We start from the raw sequence: 16,480 nt of genomic DNA, 5'->3' as shown, positions 1-16,480 counted from the left end.
TTTTTGTTCAATTTTGAACAGTTCAAAAAAACTTAACATTAGCGCCTACGGGGAAATTCAAAGCAATTCCGAACTGTGAGGCGAATTTGCTTCAAACAAACTTTGTAGGAAAAAGCTTTTGATAAAAAACTTGTATATAAGATATCTTTTTGATTTGAACAATTTTCCGTTCAATTTTGAACAGTTCAAATCCCTTAACATTAGCGCCTACGGGGAAACTGAAAGTCAATGTAGATTCCGTACTTGAAGGCGGATTTACTTCAAACAAACTTTGTTGGAAATAGCTCTTGACGACCTACTCCCGACTCCGACTCCGAGAATTTAGGGGGACCTGACACCGACTCTGACTCCTGTTCCCGATAATTAATCGGACTCCGACTCCCCGACTTCGACTCTGACTTCGTAGCTTTGGCAAACATTTATACACGGAGGACAAATGACTGACTCCGATTCTTGGATATTCGACTCCGATTCTTTTATCCCAAAATGAGATTGACTCCGACTCCGCTGCTGTGGTTTTAACTGTGAAATAATTATTGTTGATATGATTTGCTTTTATTTTCACGCTAAAGTTTTAATTTAGGTATTTAGTTTTCGGTGAATAAACTCGAAAAATATGCGCAGACGATTTTTTTTTTTTTGACAATGAAAATTATTTCTTTAAGTTGACATTTTATTGTTTTTTTTTTTATTTTGGTAAGTGCATTAATTCGTTTAAAAAAATATTTTCGGCAACAGGGGAAAAAGAAACGATTTTTTTTATATGATGTATTTATTTTAATGAACTTATTATTATTTTTTCGTTTTGAAAGCTGTTAAAAAAAATTTTTAATGGAAAGAAGTGTATTAGCTGCTTTGTTTAAAAGGTGCTGCTATTTTATTTGTTCGTTTTTTTGAAGAAAAGTAAGGAATATTTTATTCCTAGAAATCAGCTTAAAATATTAAAAAAAAATATGTTTGAAAAAATTTGCGATTTTAGCTATTTTTGAGAATATTGATCAGGTACTAGAAAGTAGTATGGGTATACGGGAAAGTAGGCTCGTCTAGTTCTAGACGGAACTTCTTGTTATATCTTGATTGATACACCTTTAGCGGCCCGGTATCGACTCCTAAAGTTTCATCGACCCCCTATTGACAAATAGCGCTTTACTGACCCCTTTAAAAGCTTCATCTACCCCAGGGGGATCGGTATCGACCACTTTGAGCAATAAACTCGTAGCCAGTATTCATGATATTACCATACAGGTTAAAAACAATTTCAGAACATACTTTTATATATATAATTCTTGAGTATTTTATTTACATAAACAAATCCAGTTGTCCCTCTACACCTCATGGCCCCACTGCGCCCCGTGTCTCATTGTACCTTCTTACCCATCATAAGTACAGAACAAATGTAGATATTTTCTTTATATTTATTCTGCAGCTTGAGACAAGATAAACTTCCATTCCAGCTGCAGATAAACTTCCATTCGAGCTGCGGAGCAAAGTACTATTTTCGTCTACGGGGCGTAAAAAAATGGCGTGCTTGTAAACAGAGCCCCTTATTTTTTACATTGATTTCTTGTCAGATTGTTCCGAGGTCCCCTTTCCAATTTTTGTGAAGTTAAGAAAATAAAATCTTATAAATAAGTTTAAATGTCGCTTATTTTCATGCCGGGCCTCTTTTCCCCCATTGCTGCTGTAACCCTTCCCCCATCCCCCCTCATGTAGTAGTCATGCTTGTTAAACATTCAAATCCCTTTAATTTATCCAGAACAAATGGAGATTTCTTCTACAAACGTGAATTTGATAATAGATCGACATTTTGCAATTTTCGATATTATCAAATTTCAGAGTTACCTTTGGATGCTTTTATGGTGAAGAGGTACAGTGCGTCGCACATAAGTTTCGACCTGCAGACAACATGCACCTTCCGAATGGTGTATTCATAAAGCTTTCCACACCACCTGTAATAAAAGTTAGTACTCATTACAAATGCTGGTGGGTGCATAAATAAGCAATAAATATTGACAATATAATGTACGGCATAAGATTGGGCGTGCATCTTTGCTTTTTTTGTGTTAAAGATACGGAGTATTATCTGATATCAAAATTTGGAAAGTGGTTAATTTTTTTTTAAATCCTTGGAGTTCTTGAAGGATTGTAAAATTTTTAATGTCAAGAACAGCGCTGAATATCCTATGAATTTTAACATAAAGCTCAAGATTGTGAGATTAATTTCATAGAAAAAGTTAAATGAAATTTAAAATGATCATGTGACCAGTATCGACCAACTGCAAAGACAATACATTTGAGCAACTTGAGAAAAACGTCATGTTTTGGGCTAAGTGAGGAAAATAAGCATCTTTATCTGCTCAAAGAAAAAAAACCTTGGAGAAAGAGAAAAAAACAAAAAGACAGTCTTTTCATTCATAAAGCTCATTACTTTTTTCATTGCAAAAGGCGTTCCCTGCAACGCCGAAACACGTGTCTGCAGTAATCTGTAATTTGTGCTTTTTTGAAGTTTTTCTTTCTTACTTTAATGTAATTTAGGTCTACTAAAATAGAAAATGTCCGATAAGAGTTCGATCCATTAGTCTTTCTGCGCTCAAATTACATTAAAATACTATCAATCTTCATTAAGCGGTTATTTTCTTCTTACATCAAACAGCAAACATTATTCATTCACTTTACGATAACGAAAGGACTAAAATAACGTTACCAAACTGACTTCTTTTTTTTTCTGCGGTGGTGATTTACATCACATTTAGCAGGGTAAAATGCCAAATTGAGTCATTATCCCACCACAGACTACCAAGATCTATGCCTTGGGATGAGATTACAATTTCTCCGCACGGAGAAGAGGCCGTGGAGGAGAATTTCGAATCAGACTCCTATTTAAAAAAAGAGAAAGAAGCAGAATTTCTTAGTTTAGACAGGGAGTGAAAATCTCATCCCAAGGTTAAGGTATTCAATGTCACTTGATTCTTCAATATGGTGATTCGCTTTATCTAAAACCATCTCGGGACATTTCTAGTAACTGTCATTTTCACATAAGTCATAAACTAACACATTATCTTTAGGACTCACAGGGTTGGGCCATTAGCCCGCTTCGGTCACGTAACTTAGCTTCAGGCTAGTACTCGTTTCCATACTTTTTTTTTCTCGTTAACAATAATGAAATTAAGGCAAAAATTTGGCTAAAAAAAAGGACTCGACTTGCATGCATTTTGAGTGGGTTTTCCAAGGGATTGATTTGCACAAGGACATTGAAAAAACGGTTTGCTATAAAACGGAGGTTTGCAAGAGTTCCTCACTACCCACTTCTTCAACGTGGTTAGTAAGCAGGTTTAAGGAGCTTCAACATGAAATTTTTGGTAAGCTTAGACTCCTTTACTTAACTGTAACTGTAACGTAACTGAACATTTAAACTGGTCCAATGTGTTCATTACATCGCATGTATACCATAAGATAACTTTGACCGATTCATAGTGATTTAAATAGATTATCTTTAATTTTACTGACACAAAACTCTGCTTTGTGTTTTACTGCCTCTAAAACTCGTTCTAAGAGAATTTTTAACGAATTTTTCTGCTCCTCAAAATATTTAGTTTAATTTTAAAACCTTAGAAATACTGTTGTTAACACAATTTAGTACTTCTTCTGCTCGCCCTCTAAGGCAAAAAAAATGTGAAACTTTAGTAGGAATATATGTTACTAGTGGTACCCGCACGGCTTTGCCCGTAGTAGAAAATTAAAAGGTCATTTGGTTGGCCTGTATATTTACAAATAATGGATCATGCGTTTCTCGATAATTGGCTATGTTCATTTGCTGGCTTACGATAATTTTGCTCCGGAAAAAAGTTCTTAAAATTGGAATAGAAAAAAAACAAAATCGAATTTTCAAAAAATCGCTTCGAGGTGCACACCCCCATGATAAAAACTAATTTTGTGCCAAATTTCATGAAAATCGGCCGAACGGTCTAGGTGCTAGGCGCGTCACAGAGATCCGGACAGAAATCCAGACCGAAAGACTTTCAGCTTTATTATTAGTATCGATAACCTTTGATTCAAAACAATTTTATTTGTAAAATTATCTACTAATTAATCCTTTCCGTAAAATACAACAGCATTTTATGATGGGTACATTACACTTCAGTTTGAATAGAATTTCAAAGCCACGGAAATTAGTAAATTCTCTTTGATATACACGTGTGAGACAATTGTTGAGGCAAACCTAACCAAGAAGCATTGTGAAGGCTACGCAGATCCTAATCGCATCATTACTAGCTGCCAGGCTAGGTTTGCCCCAACAAAAGTTCAAAATTAGTATGATTTTTTATTATCATTTCAATACTTATTCTTCCATTAAAATTAATTATCGTTCAAATTGTAAAGAATTAAAAACATTCCGTCACATTGCAGTATCTAGTCTATTAGCGAATAAGAAATGCTTATTGAACGCAATTTCACAAGATACTTTATTTTCACTTTTTTTGCGGATAAGATTATGCAATAAGGCCTTTTTCGCGGATTTAAGTACAAATGGGTGTGCTTATATAAAAATTAGTAAAAATAATGTGCTAAAGTTTGCTCAAAAAAATGCATTAATAAACTTAAGAGTAGTAAATAGAATATTAATTTCAGTGGATTATTCTGCCATGGCAGGTAAAGGGCAGTAAGTGCAAATTTTTCAATTTTTTTTCTGTATTTTTGTCATGTATTATCGTTAGCTTTTTTGTACAAGCTTGATTATTTGATTTCCGTTCAAAAAACGAGCTAATGTGTGCATCACATGACTTCTTTTTTACTCCAGTTTAATGATGATAGTAACTCGGAGTAAGCAAAGAAACACTTTAAATGTTTTCACCCCAAGTTTGTTTCGAATCGAAGCGAAGAAAACGTTTTATACTGATAAATTTTCCCAATGTTGGTAGTTTTAATGTGATTTAATGGTTAATTCCCGAAATATGATCAAATTGAAATCAGATTGAAAAAATAAATAAATAAATAAAAAAATAAATAAATAAATATAAATTTGAAAAAAAAAAACGCCAAATTCGTCGCCAAGTTGGCGACAAAACTTGGTGACCAAAAGCTTGGCGATATATTGCCAAGTGTTTGCCAAATTAAATCAGCACGAGTTTGCATTGGAATTGGCAATGAATTCCCCCCCAAAAGGTGTAAAAGACCCCCTTTGGAACATCCGAATGCAACCAAAAGGGAAGGTGCACAACTAAATCCCACTAAGAGTCTACGCACCAAATTTCAACTTTCTGGGACATACCGTTTTTGAGTTATGCGAGATACATACGCATATACGTACATACACACATACGCACATACGTACATACGGACGTCACGAGAAAAGTCGTTGCAATTAACTCGGGGGTCGTCAAAATGGATAGTTCGGATGTCTATACGTTCTTAGGCATATATCCAGTTGTGGTCGGGTTGAAAAAAAAAAAAACTCAATATTCATTCGGGGGCGAGCAAAATGGAAATTAAGGCCGAGTTTTGAGTGAAATTTTTTTCGCGAATACAATACTTCCTTTTTTGTAAAAGGAAGTAAAAAGAAAGAAAAAATGCGGAGCAAATAGTCAGAATCCACAGCAACTTCTTCCTTTTTTGTAAAAGGAAATGAAAAGGGGGCAAACAAACGTCTAATTCCAACATTTTCCTATTGTTAGTATTGAATCTCAAGCGCGTTTCTTCAAATATCTCGAAAACTCATTTCTGCAGCTACGGCCATTTACCTGCCCATATTGAACTTGAACAGGGTGCATGATATTTTACGAGAGAAATTTCGTATGGGAGTACATTTTTAATGCAAAGTCTATGATTTGTCTGATAGTGAAAATCGTATTTAGTAAGTACTAGCTGCGTTGCCCGGTTTTGCTCGGTCTACCTTGAAAAAAAACCATTGCGTCAAGTGAAGTATCTTCAATAACCAGGATTAAATGAAAGAAAAAAAAACCATCATGCAAAATTTTCTCGCCAAACAATGACGACAGATACTAAAATACTTTTAAGAAATTAAAATAAAATGAGAAAGATGGATTTAAAAGGCGAAACCATGGAAACACAAAATGAAATAAGTTTAAGAATTGAAAATGAGAAAGATGGAAATAAACAAGCGATTCAAAAAGCGTTACCGTGGAAACGCAAAACAAAATGGTTAAAAACTTGAATAGAGAACAGATTTTTGAACTTCATTTAATTCGCTTGTAACTTTTTTTCTAATGGAGGTAGAGTGTTAAAACTTTCGACCTAAGTCCAGTTAGATCTGGAGTAAAAAAAGCAGCTCTTTCCAATGCTGTCAAAAAGAAAACTGTGGGACAATTCTTTCACTTTTTATTGATGAGTTTAATGAAGAAAGTAGTGCCTAAATTTCAGCTAAGCCTACAACAATTCAAGCTAAAAACCTAAAAAACTCCCGCTGCAATTAAGTTAGAGCATTGGAACAAATTGCGTAGAACTCGGAAAATTCTTCCCTTTCCAACGATACATAATATTACTATTTGTGAGTAATTTTTCACCCCCATAATCGGAAATTTAAGTGAAAATTAGGCCTAAATTTGAATAAAAAAAAGAACTATTCATCGAATTGTTTTCGAACTGGTCTGCAAACCTTTTCAGGACTTAAAGGAACAAACTGAAAATTTCAGCAAAATCGGCCGGGTAGTTCTCGAGTTTTGCGAGTTCAAACACACAGACGCTTTTTGGAGACTTCATTTTATACTATGTAGAGATTATTACAGGAATTATCAATGCCAAAAATTTTCGTAGGTTTCTTAAAAGAAGTTTTTAAAGCAGTGAGTTCAAACTTTTTGTGCATGGATATTGATAGTCTTTGTACGTTTAAAAACTTGTATGAATTTTCAGAAAAATAGATGTTTAAAATACAAAATTAGTAAATATTAATAAAATTTTAATGCAATAGGTGGACTTGCTTTTGAGTAGAAATTGCTGACGCAAACCGTGGTGACATGGAACAGATATCGCTATTCTCAGTTCTCTCTGCTCTCCTTTCTTAGCGATGACGTTTTGCTAATTCTTATTTTCAGACATCGATTTTACTTTCGCCCCCAAATATTTTGATGACAGCTGCGTGACCCCCATTTCCTTAAAAACATTCTATGCCTCCCTTGTAAGGCGGGCCCCGCAGATTCGAAATCACTTTCTTAAAGTATAAAAAATAAAAATCTTTTTCTCTCTCTTTTTTTTTTGAAACAAAAAAAAAAATCCATTTCAATTTTAAATTTCTATTTAAAATTCACATCTGTCAAAGTGAACGAAGTCCTGTAATGCCAACAATTCTAATAAAAAATGTAAATGAAGAGAATTACAAAATGATAAAAAAGAAGTCAAGCCTATATTGCATTATTGTAACTCCATAAATTCATTGCAAAAATTACTAATGCTCCCGGGTAATTTCTCCAGGGTAAGCAGCCTTCTCCAGGGGGTCCTCTTTAAGAAACTTTCATGTGGGGGAAATAAGTATTGTACATCTTCTGAACTCCATGTAAATGATTTTTCTAAATTTGGGCAAAACTGGGGAGATTACTTGAATGTAAACCTTTAAAAATTTTCGAAACGTCGAAAAAATCCGAAACGTAAAAAATCCGAAACGTCAAAAATCCGAACGTCAAAATCTGAAACGTCAAAAAATACCGAACGTCAGAAATGTGAAACGTCGAAAATCCGAACGTCAGAAATCCGAAACGTCAAAAATCCGGACGTCAGAAATCAGAAACGTCAAAAAAAATCCGAAACGTAAAAAATCCGAACGTCAGAAATGTGAAACGTCGAAAATCCGAACGTCAGAAATCCGAAACGTCAAAAATCCAAACGCACTTACGTTAAGTTTTGGTAACTTTGCTGGAAAATTGTTGAGGAACAGATGCATTTCGTGAAAAAAATAATGATACGCAATGATTCTAAAAAATAATTTAAGTACATAATGTGAGAGAGGTAGAGTATGATATTTGCCATGCAAAATGGTACAGATTTTTTTTCACATGGAAAATTGGAATAAGAAAAAATTGCCAGAAAGTAATGAAGCTCAACTTTTACTACTTAAGGAAATGAAGGACTTGGCAGGTAGGGAAGGAATTATTTCAAAGCTCTGTCAGTCGAAAATCAGCATTTTTTTTTCTTTTTTGGAGCAATCACGATTGCTAATTGTTTTCATTTAACCGTCCGTGGCGTTTAATTCCTTTTTCACCCCCACCGTCTTCTGAAGGCGCGGCTCTTTCGATCCTGAGCACTGTCCCCCGGAATCCGCTTCTCCTGGTCGGTGGCGTCCATGTTCTACGCACCCACACGAACGCTCATACACACTCACACACACACTACACACACGCCAACGTGCATTCACACAGGTCTACGCACACACACTAGTCTACACATACACAACTATACACACGCAACCGCACAAGAGGAGGGGCAGGCTTGGGGGAACAGGAGCCATATCTAGAACCAGTAACTCCAATGAGTAGGGTCCTGTCGCAGCTCGTGATTGCGAAAATCAAAATTTCAGAATTCAAATTAATTTTTTTATATTTTTGTTTCTTTTTTTTTTTTTTTTACATGAGTTTAAGTGTTCCTTACAGAAATGATTCAACTGTCTTTGTGTAAAACCGCTGTATTTTCCCGAAGTTCGCTCCACTTTCATCGTTCAATTACTATTAATTCCTCAGAAAGTACATACAGTACTGTAAATATTTTTCACTTTTCTTTCGTGTTTTGTAAACATTAAGAACGGATTTTTGTTAAATTTTATTTAAAAACTGCTATTGCATATTGTAGCGTCATACACTGTGTTGCGTGTTATATTGCATATTGTAGCGTCATGTACTGTGTTGCCATGTTGTGTACATACATATTGTATGATCACTTTATTCCATTAAATATCATACTATTTTCCTTAACGGTATTTTCTTGGCTGTTTTCAAAAATCCGAACAATTTGAAAATCGGAAATGCCCATGGTCAATATTAGTTCGTACTTTCAACGTGCAACTGTATTTGTAAATACAATGGGTGACCCCAATAATTACTAAAAAACTCCTAAATGATTTAAAATGGTAGATGCTATTAATTTTTTTTCTTCCATCTTTAGATTTTTGCCCTTCTGGTCCTATCGGTGAGTGCCGATTACCACTCCTATTCTCCATATTCCTATGGTTCTTATAACATTCCATCGTCGTACTCTCAAGGACTAGGCTATGGATTAGGCTACGGCAGCTCTTTGTATGGTTCTTCCTATGGCGGATATGGAAGCTACTACCAACCAGCCAGGTAAAGGAGTTTTTCTGAAAATGCTTTATCTTTCCACATGCTCATATAAATAATAGCCTATGATGGAGCAACCCGCGTGCTTCAACAATGAAACTCGCGCCACGGCATGATCATTTGATAATATGTTTTTGGTAATGTTTAACATGCAGGGAAAAGCTTTATCGTGACGAGGCTGAACTGGATCCCGTAACTCAACTGTTTTACTGGTAAGACTGTGTCTTTTCAGGGGAATGAAGAAACGAAAACAATTAACGCTATCTACTGGAATTTAGGGTTAATACACTGGAGTTAGGGTTAAAATTTCAACCATCAAAATATCACCAAACAGGCAATGACTTCGTTCAAATGTAGAAGAGTAGAAGAAATATCCCCTGTCATACCTTGACGGGCAACTTTCTAGTAATTAAATATTTATATAACAACTAGCAAAAATACCCGGCGTTGCCTGGGTCAGTAATAATTATGAGAAAAAATCGTTACTTGCTTTTGTTTTCTGTTTTAAGTGAAAGAATTTAAAACACATCTTTTTGACGTGATTAAAAATCGAGTTTCTTCCTTACCCATAAAACTAAAATAGCAATAACAATAAAGAACAAATTAGTATTGATTTAGAAACGAAAGCACTATATTTAAGCATACACAAATTTCCAAAACATGAAATTAATCTTCTCGTGTTTAAAAAAATCTTGATACTTTTTTTTTAACATGGAGTCTAAAACCTTCTCTGTATAGCTATTGAAGTACGCAGTTTTAAAAAAAATATAGCCGCGTTCGTAATCCCCTTATACTTGCTTTAGTTATTTTGGGAAATTTCAATCATTGTGGGCTCTTGGTGCGATTTTACCGAATTTGCTTGAATCGTTTTTGGGATACCTTCGATGATGCTCCCCCCTTGTTTCCTTACTTTGTAGAACGATATGATATTAATTTTCGTTGAGATATTATCGCCAGGTGCTGAGATACTTTTGGTCACCATAAAATGGCGCTAAAGAGTTTCATCCGAAATGTTTCCAAAATAAGTAGTAAAATTTGGCGATTGTTTGACATTGTGCAAAAAGGAAAATTAATGGAAGTTTTTGTGCTGTTTATCGATTTGCCTAATTTAGTTGCTGGATTATTTAACACAGTAAAAGAAGTTTTTTAAAGATTCTTTGATTGGCGATATTTTGTTTACATGGTGAAAGCTGAGAAACATTATAACGTAGTTTTCGGCTTCAAAAACAGCGACGTTGAAAAAAACTGCCAAATGCATCAGCTACGGAAATCTTTCTGCAAAAATTTTGGCGATCTGCTGATTGATTAGATAATGAGTAAGTGTTCAATCAACATAAATATTAATAAAAACCATTAATTACATTAAAGCTCCGTTTAAATGGAAAATGATCAGCCAAATCATGTATTATTTGCCAATCTTGTGCAAAAATCTTACTTCACGATTTGACTTGAGAAAAGCCTTGAACAGTCACGAAAAGCAAAGATAGCCAACAATACAACAATTGCCGCTATCGACAGGGAGTTGAGATGATACACCAAATACTGTATTGAGTTGAGGAAAGCCTTCGAACATGGAACTAAAAAGCTCATAACTCGTTTTTTATTCTACTTAGAAATTTCGAACAGGTGCCATCTTCAGCAGAAAAATCAGAGCTTTCGATGGACATATAATGTAAATATGTGCAAGTATTTTTTCATCCCTATATTAGAGAATTTATACGAAAATTGTATTTTATTGCCCTCCTAAGGGGGTTTTTCCCCCCATAACGGGACGAAAACTACCCTATGTGTTATTCGGATGCATAAGCTATATTATTGTAAAGTTTCATAAAAATCCGTTCAGTAGTTTTTGCGTGAAAGAGTAACAAACATCCATCCATACATCCATACATCCATACAGACAAACTTTCGCATATATAATAGTAGTAAGAAGCAACATTCATGGAGGTATAAACACTGAAATTTATCAGATTTCGTATTTGTAAATGATAGTAGTAGAAGAGTGTGGTGCAAGGAAAACTCAAGACGTTTTCGCAAAATTCCATCTTTTTCTTTTTTTCGAATTTACTTATGAGCAAATTTGCCAGTATTGTTAATTAAAAGAAATAATGAACTTTTCCGTTAAGGCTACGACGTCACTTGGCATTTCTTTTCTTTTGGTAATTTGAATTTATTTATCGCCATTGCAAACTAAAAATTTCGTTGTTAGTGACATTCAGCACCTTTTATTTCTAAATTCTAGGGTTGCCCTGTACTTGCAAATATCAAAAATGAACAAGCTGCTCAGCCAAGCGATGTATCTTTAACGACAAAATACTAAAATTAAAGGGGAAAAAACGTTGATTATACCGCAGTACCTTTTGATTATACCAGTAATTTTGGCTCTTATCTCGCGCGGTTGGTGTCAGCTGCTGCCCCAGGCAGGCAATGCACGGTCTTCGACCAGGGAAGTACATCCTTTTTGACGGCATTCTCGATTCCAGACAGCAATTCATTGCAACAAAACTTTTATTAGTATCATATTGAGAGATCAGAAAGTCAACCGTCAAGGTATGACGAATGAAAATTGCTTCTATATTTGAACGAACCTGTTTGGTGATATTTTGATAGTTGAAATTGTAACCCTAACTCCAGTGGAAGAACCCTAAACTCCAGTGGATAGTGTTAAATTTCAATCGCTTTTTCGTTTCTTCATTCCCCTGAAATGACACAGTCTTACCAGTAAAGCAGTTAAGTGACCGGATCGAGTTCAGCCTTGTCACAATAAATCCTTTCCCTGCATGTTAAACATTACCAAAGCATATTATCAAATTATCATGACGTGGCGCGAGTTTCATTGTTGAAGCACGCGGGTTACTCGATCATCGACTATTATTAATATGAGGATAGTATTGACTGGTAGTTAAAGAAAGCTGTTGAAATTATATTTATACGAAAGAAAGCGATGATTTCACAAGTGTTCCAGAATTTTTTACCAATCTGTTCTCAAATTTGCCCCCAATGATTTCCCAAAAATTAAATTTAACAAATATCCAGAGCGGGATACATTTGGAGTAGATTCAAAATACATTTTAGTACACTTTATTTTTAACGAAGCACATTTGAAACGCATTTTAGTGCACATTCAGGCAATTGGGAAACTTTTTCTCAATTAAAGGTCTTCAATCATGCTTCCAAAATGTATACTGAGAATTCGCATGGATTATCCTTTTTTTATCTTTCTTTCTTCTTTTTTAATATTTTTTAAATATGTTTTCACTTCCATTTGAAAGTAAACATTTAACGTTGTCTTCACGGCTTATAGCAACTTATTTTTAAATGTCAAAATCCTACACATTATTTATTCCAAAAAGTTTGAAGACAGCACTTAACAAAAGATTGTTCGAAAGTTCTCTTGAACTTATTTATATTTATTAGTCTTCATTAATCAAAAATTTTATATGAATTTTTTATATATTCCAGAAATTTTCAAGCTTACTGATGAAAAAGTACATTTCTTATCTCAAAAGCGTTAACATATATAAATTCATGTTCAAGTACTGTCTTACATTCAAAAATTAATTCCATAATAAGATCGATAAATATTTCGATAGAAATATGTCAAATTAAAATAATTTGTTTTAGTATAAATTGAACTAGTATAAGAATGTCAAAAAAGATTTTCTACGTACGAAAAACTTAGATTTTTAATTTGCTTTTTTCATTATATTTAATATCATCCGAAAAAACAGCGTATCTAAAGCGAGCGACCAACCTTTTTAATTTAAGCCAAATCCTGATGCATTCGAGCTCGATAAATATGTCTGTACCAATAGCTTCTCTAAAATATCTTGTTTTATTTTTTGCTGATTTCTAAAATTACGACAGGACGTCGCCAGTACTACAGTTATTAAAAAACAAAGAGTTTGAGTGTTATATTAAAAAAAGATATAAATTAAATTTAGGACACTGACATTTCATTTTATGAAGTCCAAAAAATTTTATTGGAGCTTTTAAAATATTTTTTTTTCCTTCCGCTTTTCTTTTTCACTTAAAAACACTTTAACAAAACATAAAACTTCGGTGGGAATAATGTTTAATGATCCTTATGAAATGTAAAATTACAAAAAGTAACTTTTCTGTTTCAGCTATTCATCTGGAAGTTATTATGAGACTGCCGATGTTGAACCAATGTTGGACACGGTTTATGAAGCTCCCAAGTATCACTACAAGAATGTTGCCGTTGCACCCAAATACACAACTTCTTACGTTAGCAAGCCAGCCGCAAGATCTTACGCTGCTCCTGCAGTAAGCTACATTCAAGAAGCTAAACCAGCTGTCACTTCTTACGTATCCCCTGCCATTAGCTATGCTAAACCTGCTCGAACATCCTACGTGGCACCTGCCGTAAGCTATGCCAAGCCCGCAGTCACATCCTACGTGGCACCAGCCGTAACCTACGCTAAGCCTGCTGTTCAATCCTACGTAGCACCGTCCTTCCGCTACACCAAGCCTGCAGCCAGATCTTACGTAGCACCCGCCATCACCTATGAAAAGCCTTCAGTCACCTCCTACGTGGCCCCCACCGTCACATATGAAAAGCCTTCAGTCACCTCCTACGTGGCACCCGCTGTCACCCACACCCACGTCCAACCAGCAGTCACATCTTACGTAGCACCAGCCGTGAGCTACGCCAAGCCAGCAGTGACGTCCTACGTAGCACCAGCCGTGAGCTACGCCAAGCCAGCAGTGACATCCTACGTTGCACCCGCCATCAGCTACGCCAAGCCAGCTGTCACATCCTACGTTGCACCAGCCGTCAGCTACGCCAAGCCAGCAGTCGCATCATACAGTTACGTTGAAGATGCTAAACCAGCTGTCGTAAGCTACAGTGCAGACCTTGGAGATTCCTCTTACAATAGGTATTACGAAAACGCCTCTCCCATTTACAGCTTCTCGGCTGATAGTTATCCTTCATACACATACTCCTCCTCTTCAATCCTAAACCCATTCTCCTACACTAATTCGTACGGCTCTTACGGCTCTTCTCCTTACAGCTATTACTACAAGAAGTAAAGTGAAACTAGGAAAAATGAAATGTAAGTACCATTTTTCTTACTCAATTTTTTTATATGACATTTAAAATGTTAACGTTTTTCCGTTGTTAGTCCTGCAAAAGCTAAACGTTAATTTTTACAGGTTTAGAAATTCGATATTCACAAAAAAATTTACTCAACTGCAAACATCTACAAAATGAGGTCTCATTTCTTTGAAGTGCTATAGTAAAAATTAATTTGTATATCCGATTATAGCAGATAGGGATGTTCAATAAAAAAACGCTACCCCGTTTCCTGTAAGAAAAATAATATATATTTAAAGAGGGTAGGTAAAGCATTCACTTTTGTTTCAAAAATTTAACTAATAGTTCTAACAAAATTATCAAAAATGAAACTGAAACAAACTAATAACCTTTCATTATTTCCCCATAACTATCTCTAATTCCAGAGTGAGACTAATTGCAGCAGATGTTGAAAAAATTTCAAGACAATTCTCTTTTGAATATTCCTATATCAAAATTAATGAAATTATCACAAACTTGTAGAAAGCAATCAATAATGATCTGCGATGAAAAGGCATCGAATACATTATAATAACTAAAAAAAGCTTTTCTGTAATGGAAAAATGGTAAGCTGTTTATAGCAAAACTTGAATTTACTCGAAATACGTGTTAAATTTTTGCGAAACACTCAAAGCTAAGATTAAGTGCTTGGAACTGTAAATGGTTTCTACGAGACAATTCGTTCTTTTAGATTTTTAACTACAACTGTATTTGACACTAAATATAAAGTTATAAAATTCTCAATGAAAGAAAATTATTTTTAAACATACACGCAAAACTTTTTTAACTAAATGGAAATTAACAAAAAGTTTTTGTATTGTGTTTGTTGTCGTGCTTAATACTATAAAAACAATGATAAAAATTAGCATAAGTTTAAAAAACTTTATATTTTCGAGGCATTCCACAGTATTTACCTTTACATCTTCGAAAAATAATTTTCTGAAACATATCAAATATTACCCTTTATTTTAAAGGTTCTGTAGTTAATTCATATATTTATTCGTTTCCAACAAGCACGTTTACAAATATTTTATTGAAAGTAATTTTCCTGTTGAAATTGGCGTTGAAGTACATTTTAGTAGTTGTGTTGTTTTTCATCAATTATCTCGTAAGTACCGCAAGTAATTAAACTTCATTAGTAAATGAAATAGATAATTTACGAAATTATTTTGATGTTTATTGTTTAAAATGCGTGATTCTGTTTCCGGAAATAAAATCTCGGTGAAAGTTCATAAAAGTTCAAGCATACTGAAGAATCTAGAAACTATCGGGGATACCCCATACGTGAAAAAAGTCAAATATTATTGTAATAAAAATGTTGTAACTATTACATAGAACGTTTATGCTAATGTTGCTGATGGGGAAAAAATAAAAAAATCATTTAGAAAGCGCTTTATAATTATTAGTGATGACTGTAAAGACAAATCGTCAAACTAAAAAACCACGTCGTATGAATACTGTGGAATTGCCCTTAAAATGCTGATTATACTTTAAAACAATATCAGAAAGCTATGTGTGAAATTTAGAAAAAATTATTTCTCGGGTAACTTTCGCACGCACGTGATTTAGACTAATTTCCATTATTATTTGTAACATAATAAGAATATATTGAAAATAATAATGGATTTCTTTTCATTACAGGTCTTTCGATGCTTTGAGGAACTCTTTATATCCAAGTTCGTAGAACTGCCCCTTTGCTTTAAAAATGACTTTCTTTGTGAATATTTCAAACTAAAAAAAGACAAAAAATAAAGAAAAAACTCGTGCCATTATTTTGTTTCAGTTTCTTATTTTCCTTCTTCATGACACCAACATTTAGAATGTGGATAATTATAAATAAATCTACAGATATATTAAACTGAATTAAGTAAGAGATAGGCTCAAAATTGAATAAAGAATTACATCATAGAAATTAATACATCTTAAGTATGTGTATCTAAGTATGTTTTTGAACTATAAATTTAAAATGTTATGGCCGTAACTGATTTTAACAGTATAAAATTTTCTAATTCACTTATAAACTTATGACAAATTCATTTTTAAAAATATTAAAGACAAAATTATATTAAGTCAAAATATGTCCAAGAATGTTACTCACAACTTT

General features: G+C 34.1%; 1 protein-coding gene across 1 annotated transcript; it reads left to right on the top strand.

The window, feature by feature from the left end:
- Positions 1–3,207: 3,207 nt before the first annotated feature.
- Positions 3,208–16,158, top strand: LOC129234227 (paternally-expressed gene 3 protein-like). The gene is made up of 4 exons (XM_054868160.1): positions 3,208–3,359; positions 9,106–9,284; positions 13,406–14,356; positions 16,018–16,158. Exons 1-3 carry the CDS (start codon positions 3,348–3,350, stop codon positions 14,331–14,333), a joined length of 1,119 nt encoding a protein of 372 aa, XP_054724135.1. The 5' UTR covers positions 3,208–3,347; the 3' UTR covers positions 14,334–14,356; positions 16,018–16,158.
- Positions 16,159–16,480: the final 322 nt, after the last annotated feature.

This window comes from Uloborus diversus, chromosome 1 (genome assembly GCF_026930045.1).
Source record: "Uloborus diversus isolate 005 chromosome 1, Udiv.v.3.1, whole genome shotgun sequence".
In the NCBI taxonomy this organism is placed as follows: Eukaryota; Metazoa; Arthropoda; class Arachnida; order Araneae; family Uloboridae; genus Uloborus; species Uloborus diversus.
Note: the sequence above shows the minus strand (reverse complement) of the source record. Positions and strands in the feature narration are given on the sequence as shown.

Coding starts and splice junctions, on each gene's coding strand:
- LOC129234227 (XM_054868160.1), top strand. Junction 9,285..13,405: donor AGCTACTACCAACCAGCCAG/GTAAAGGAGTTT, acceptor TTTCTGTTTCAG/CTATTCATCTGGAAGTTATT.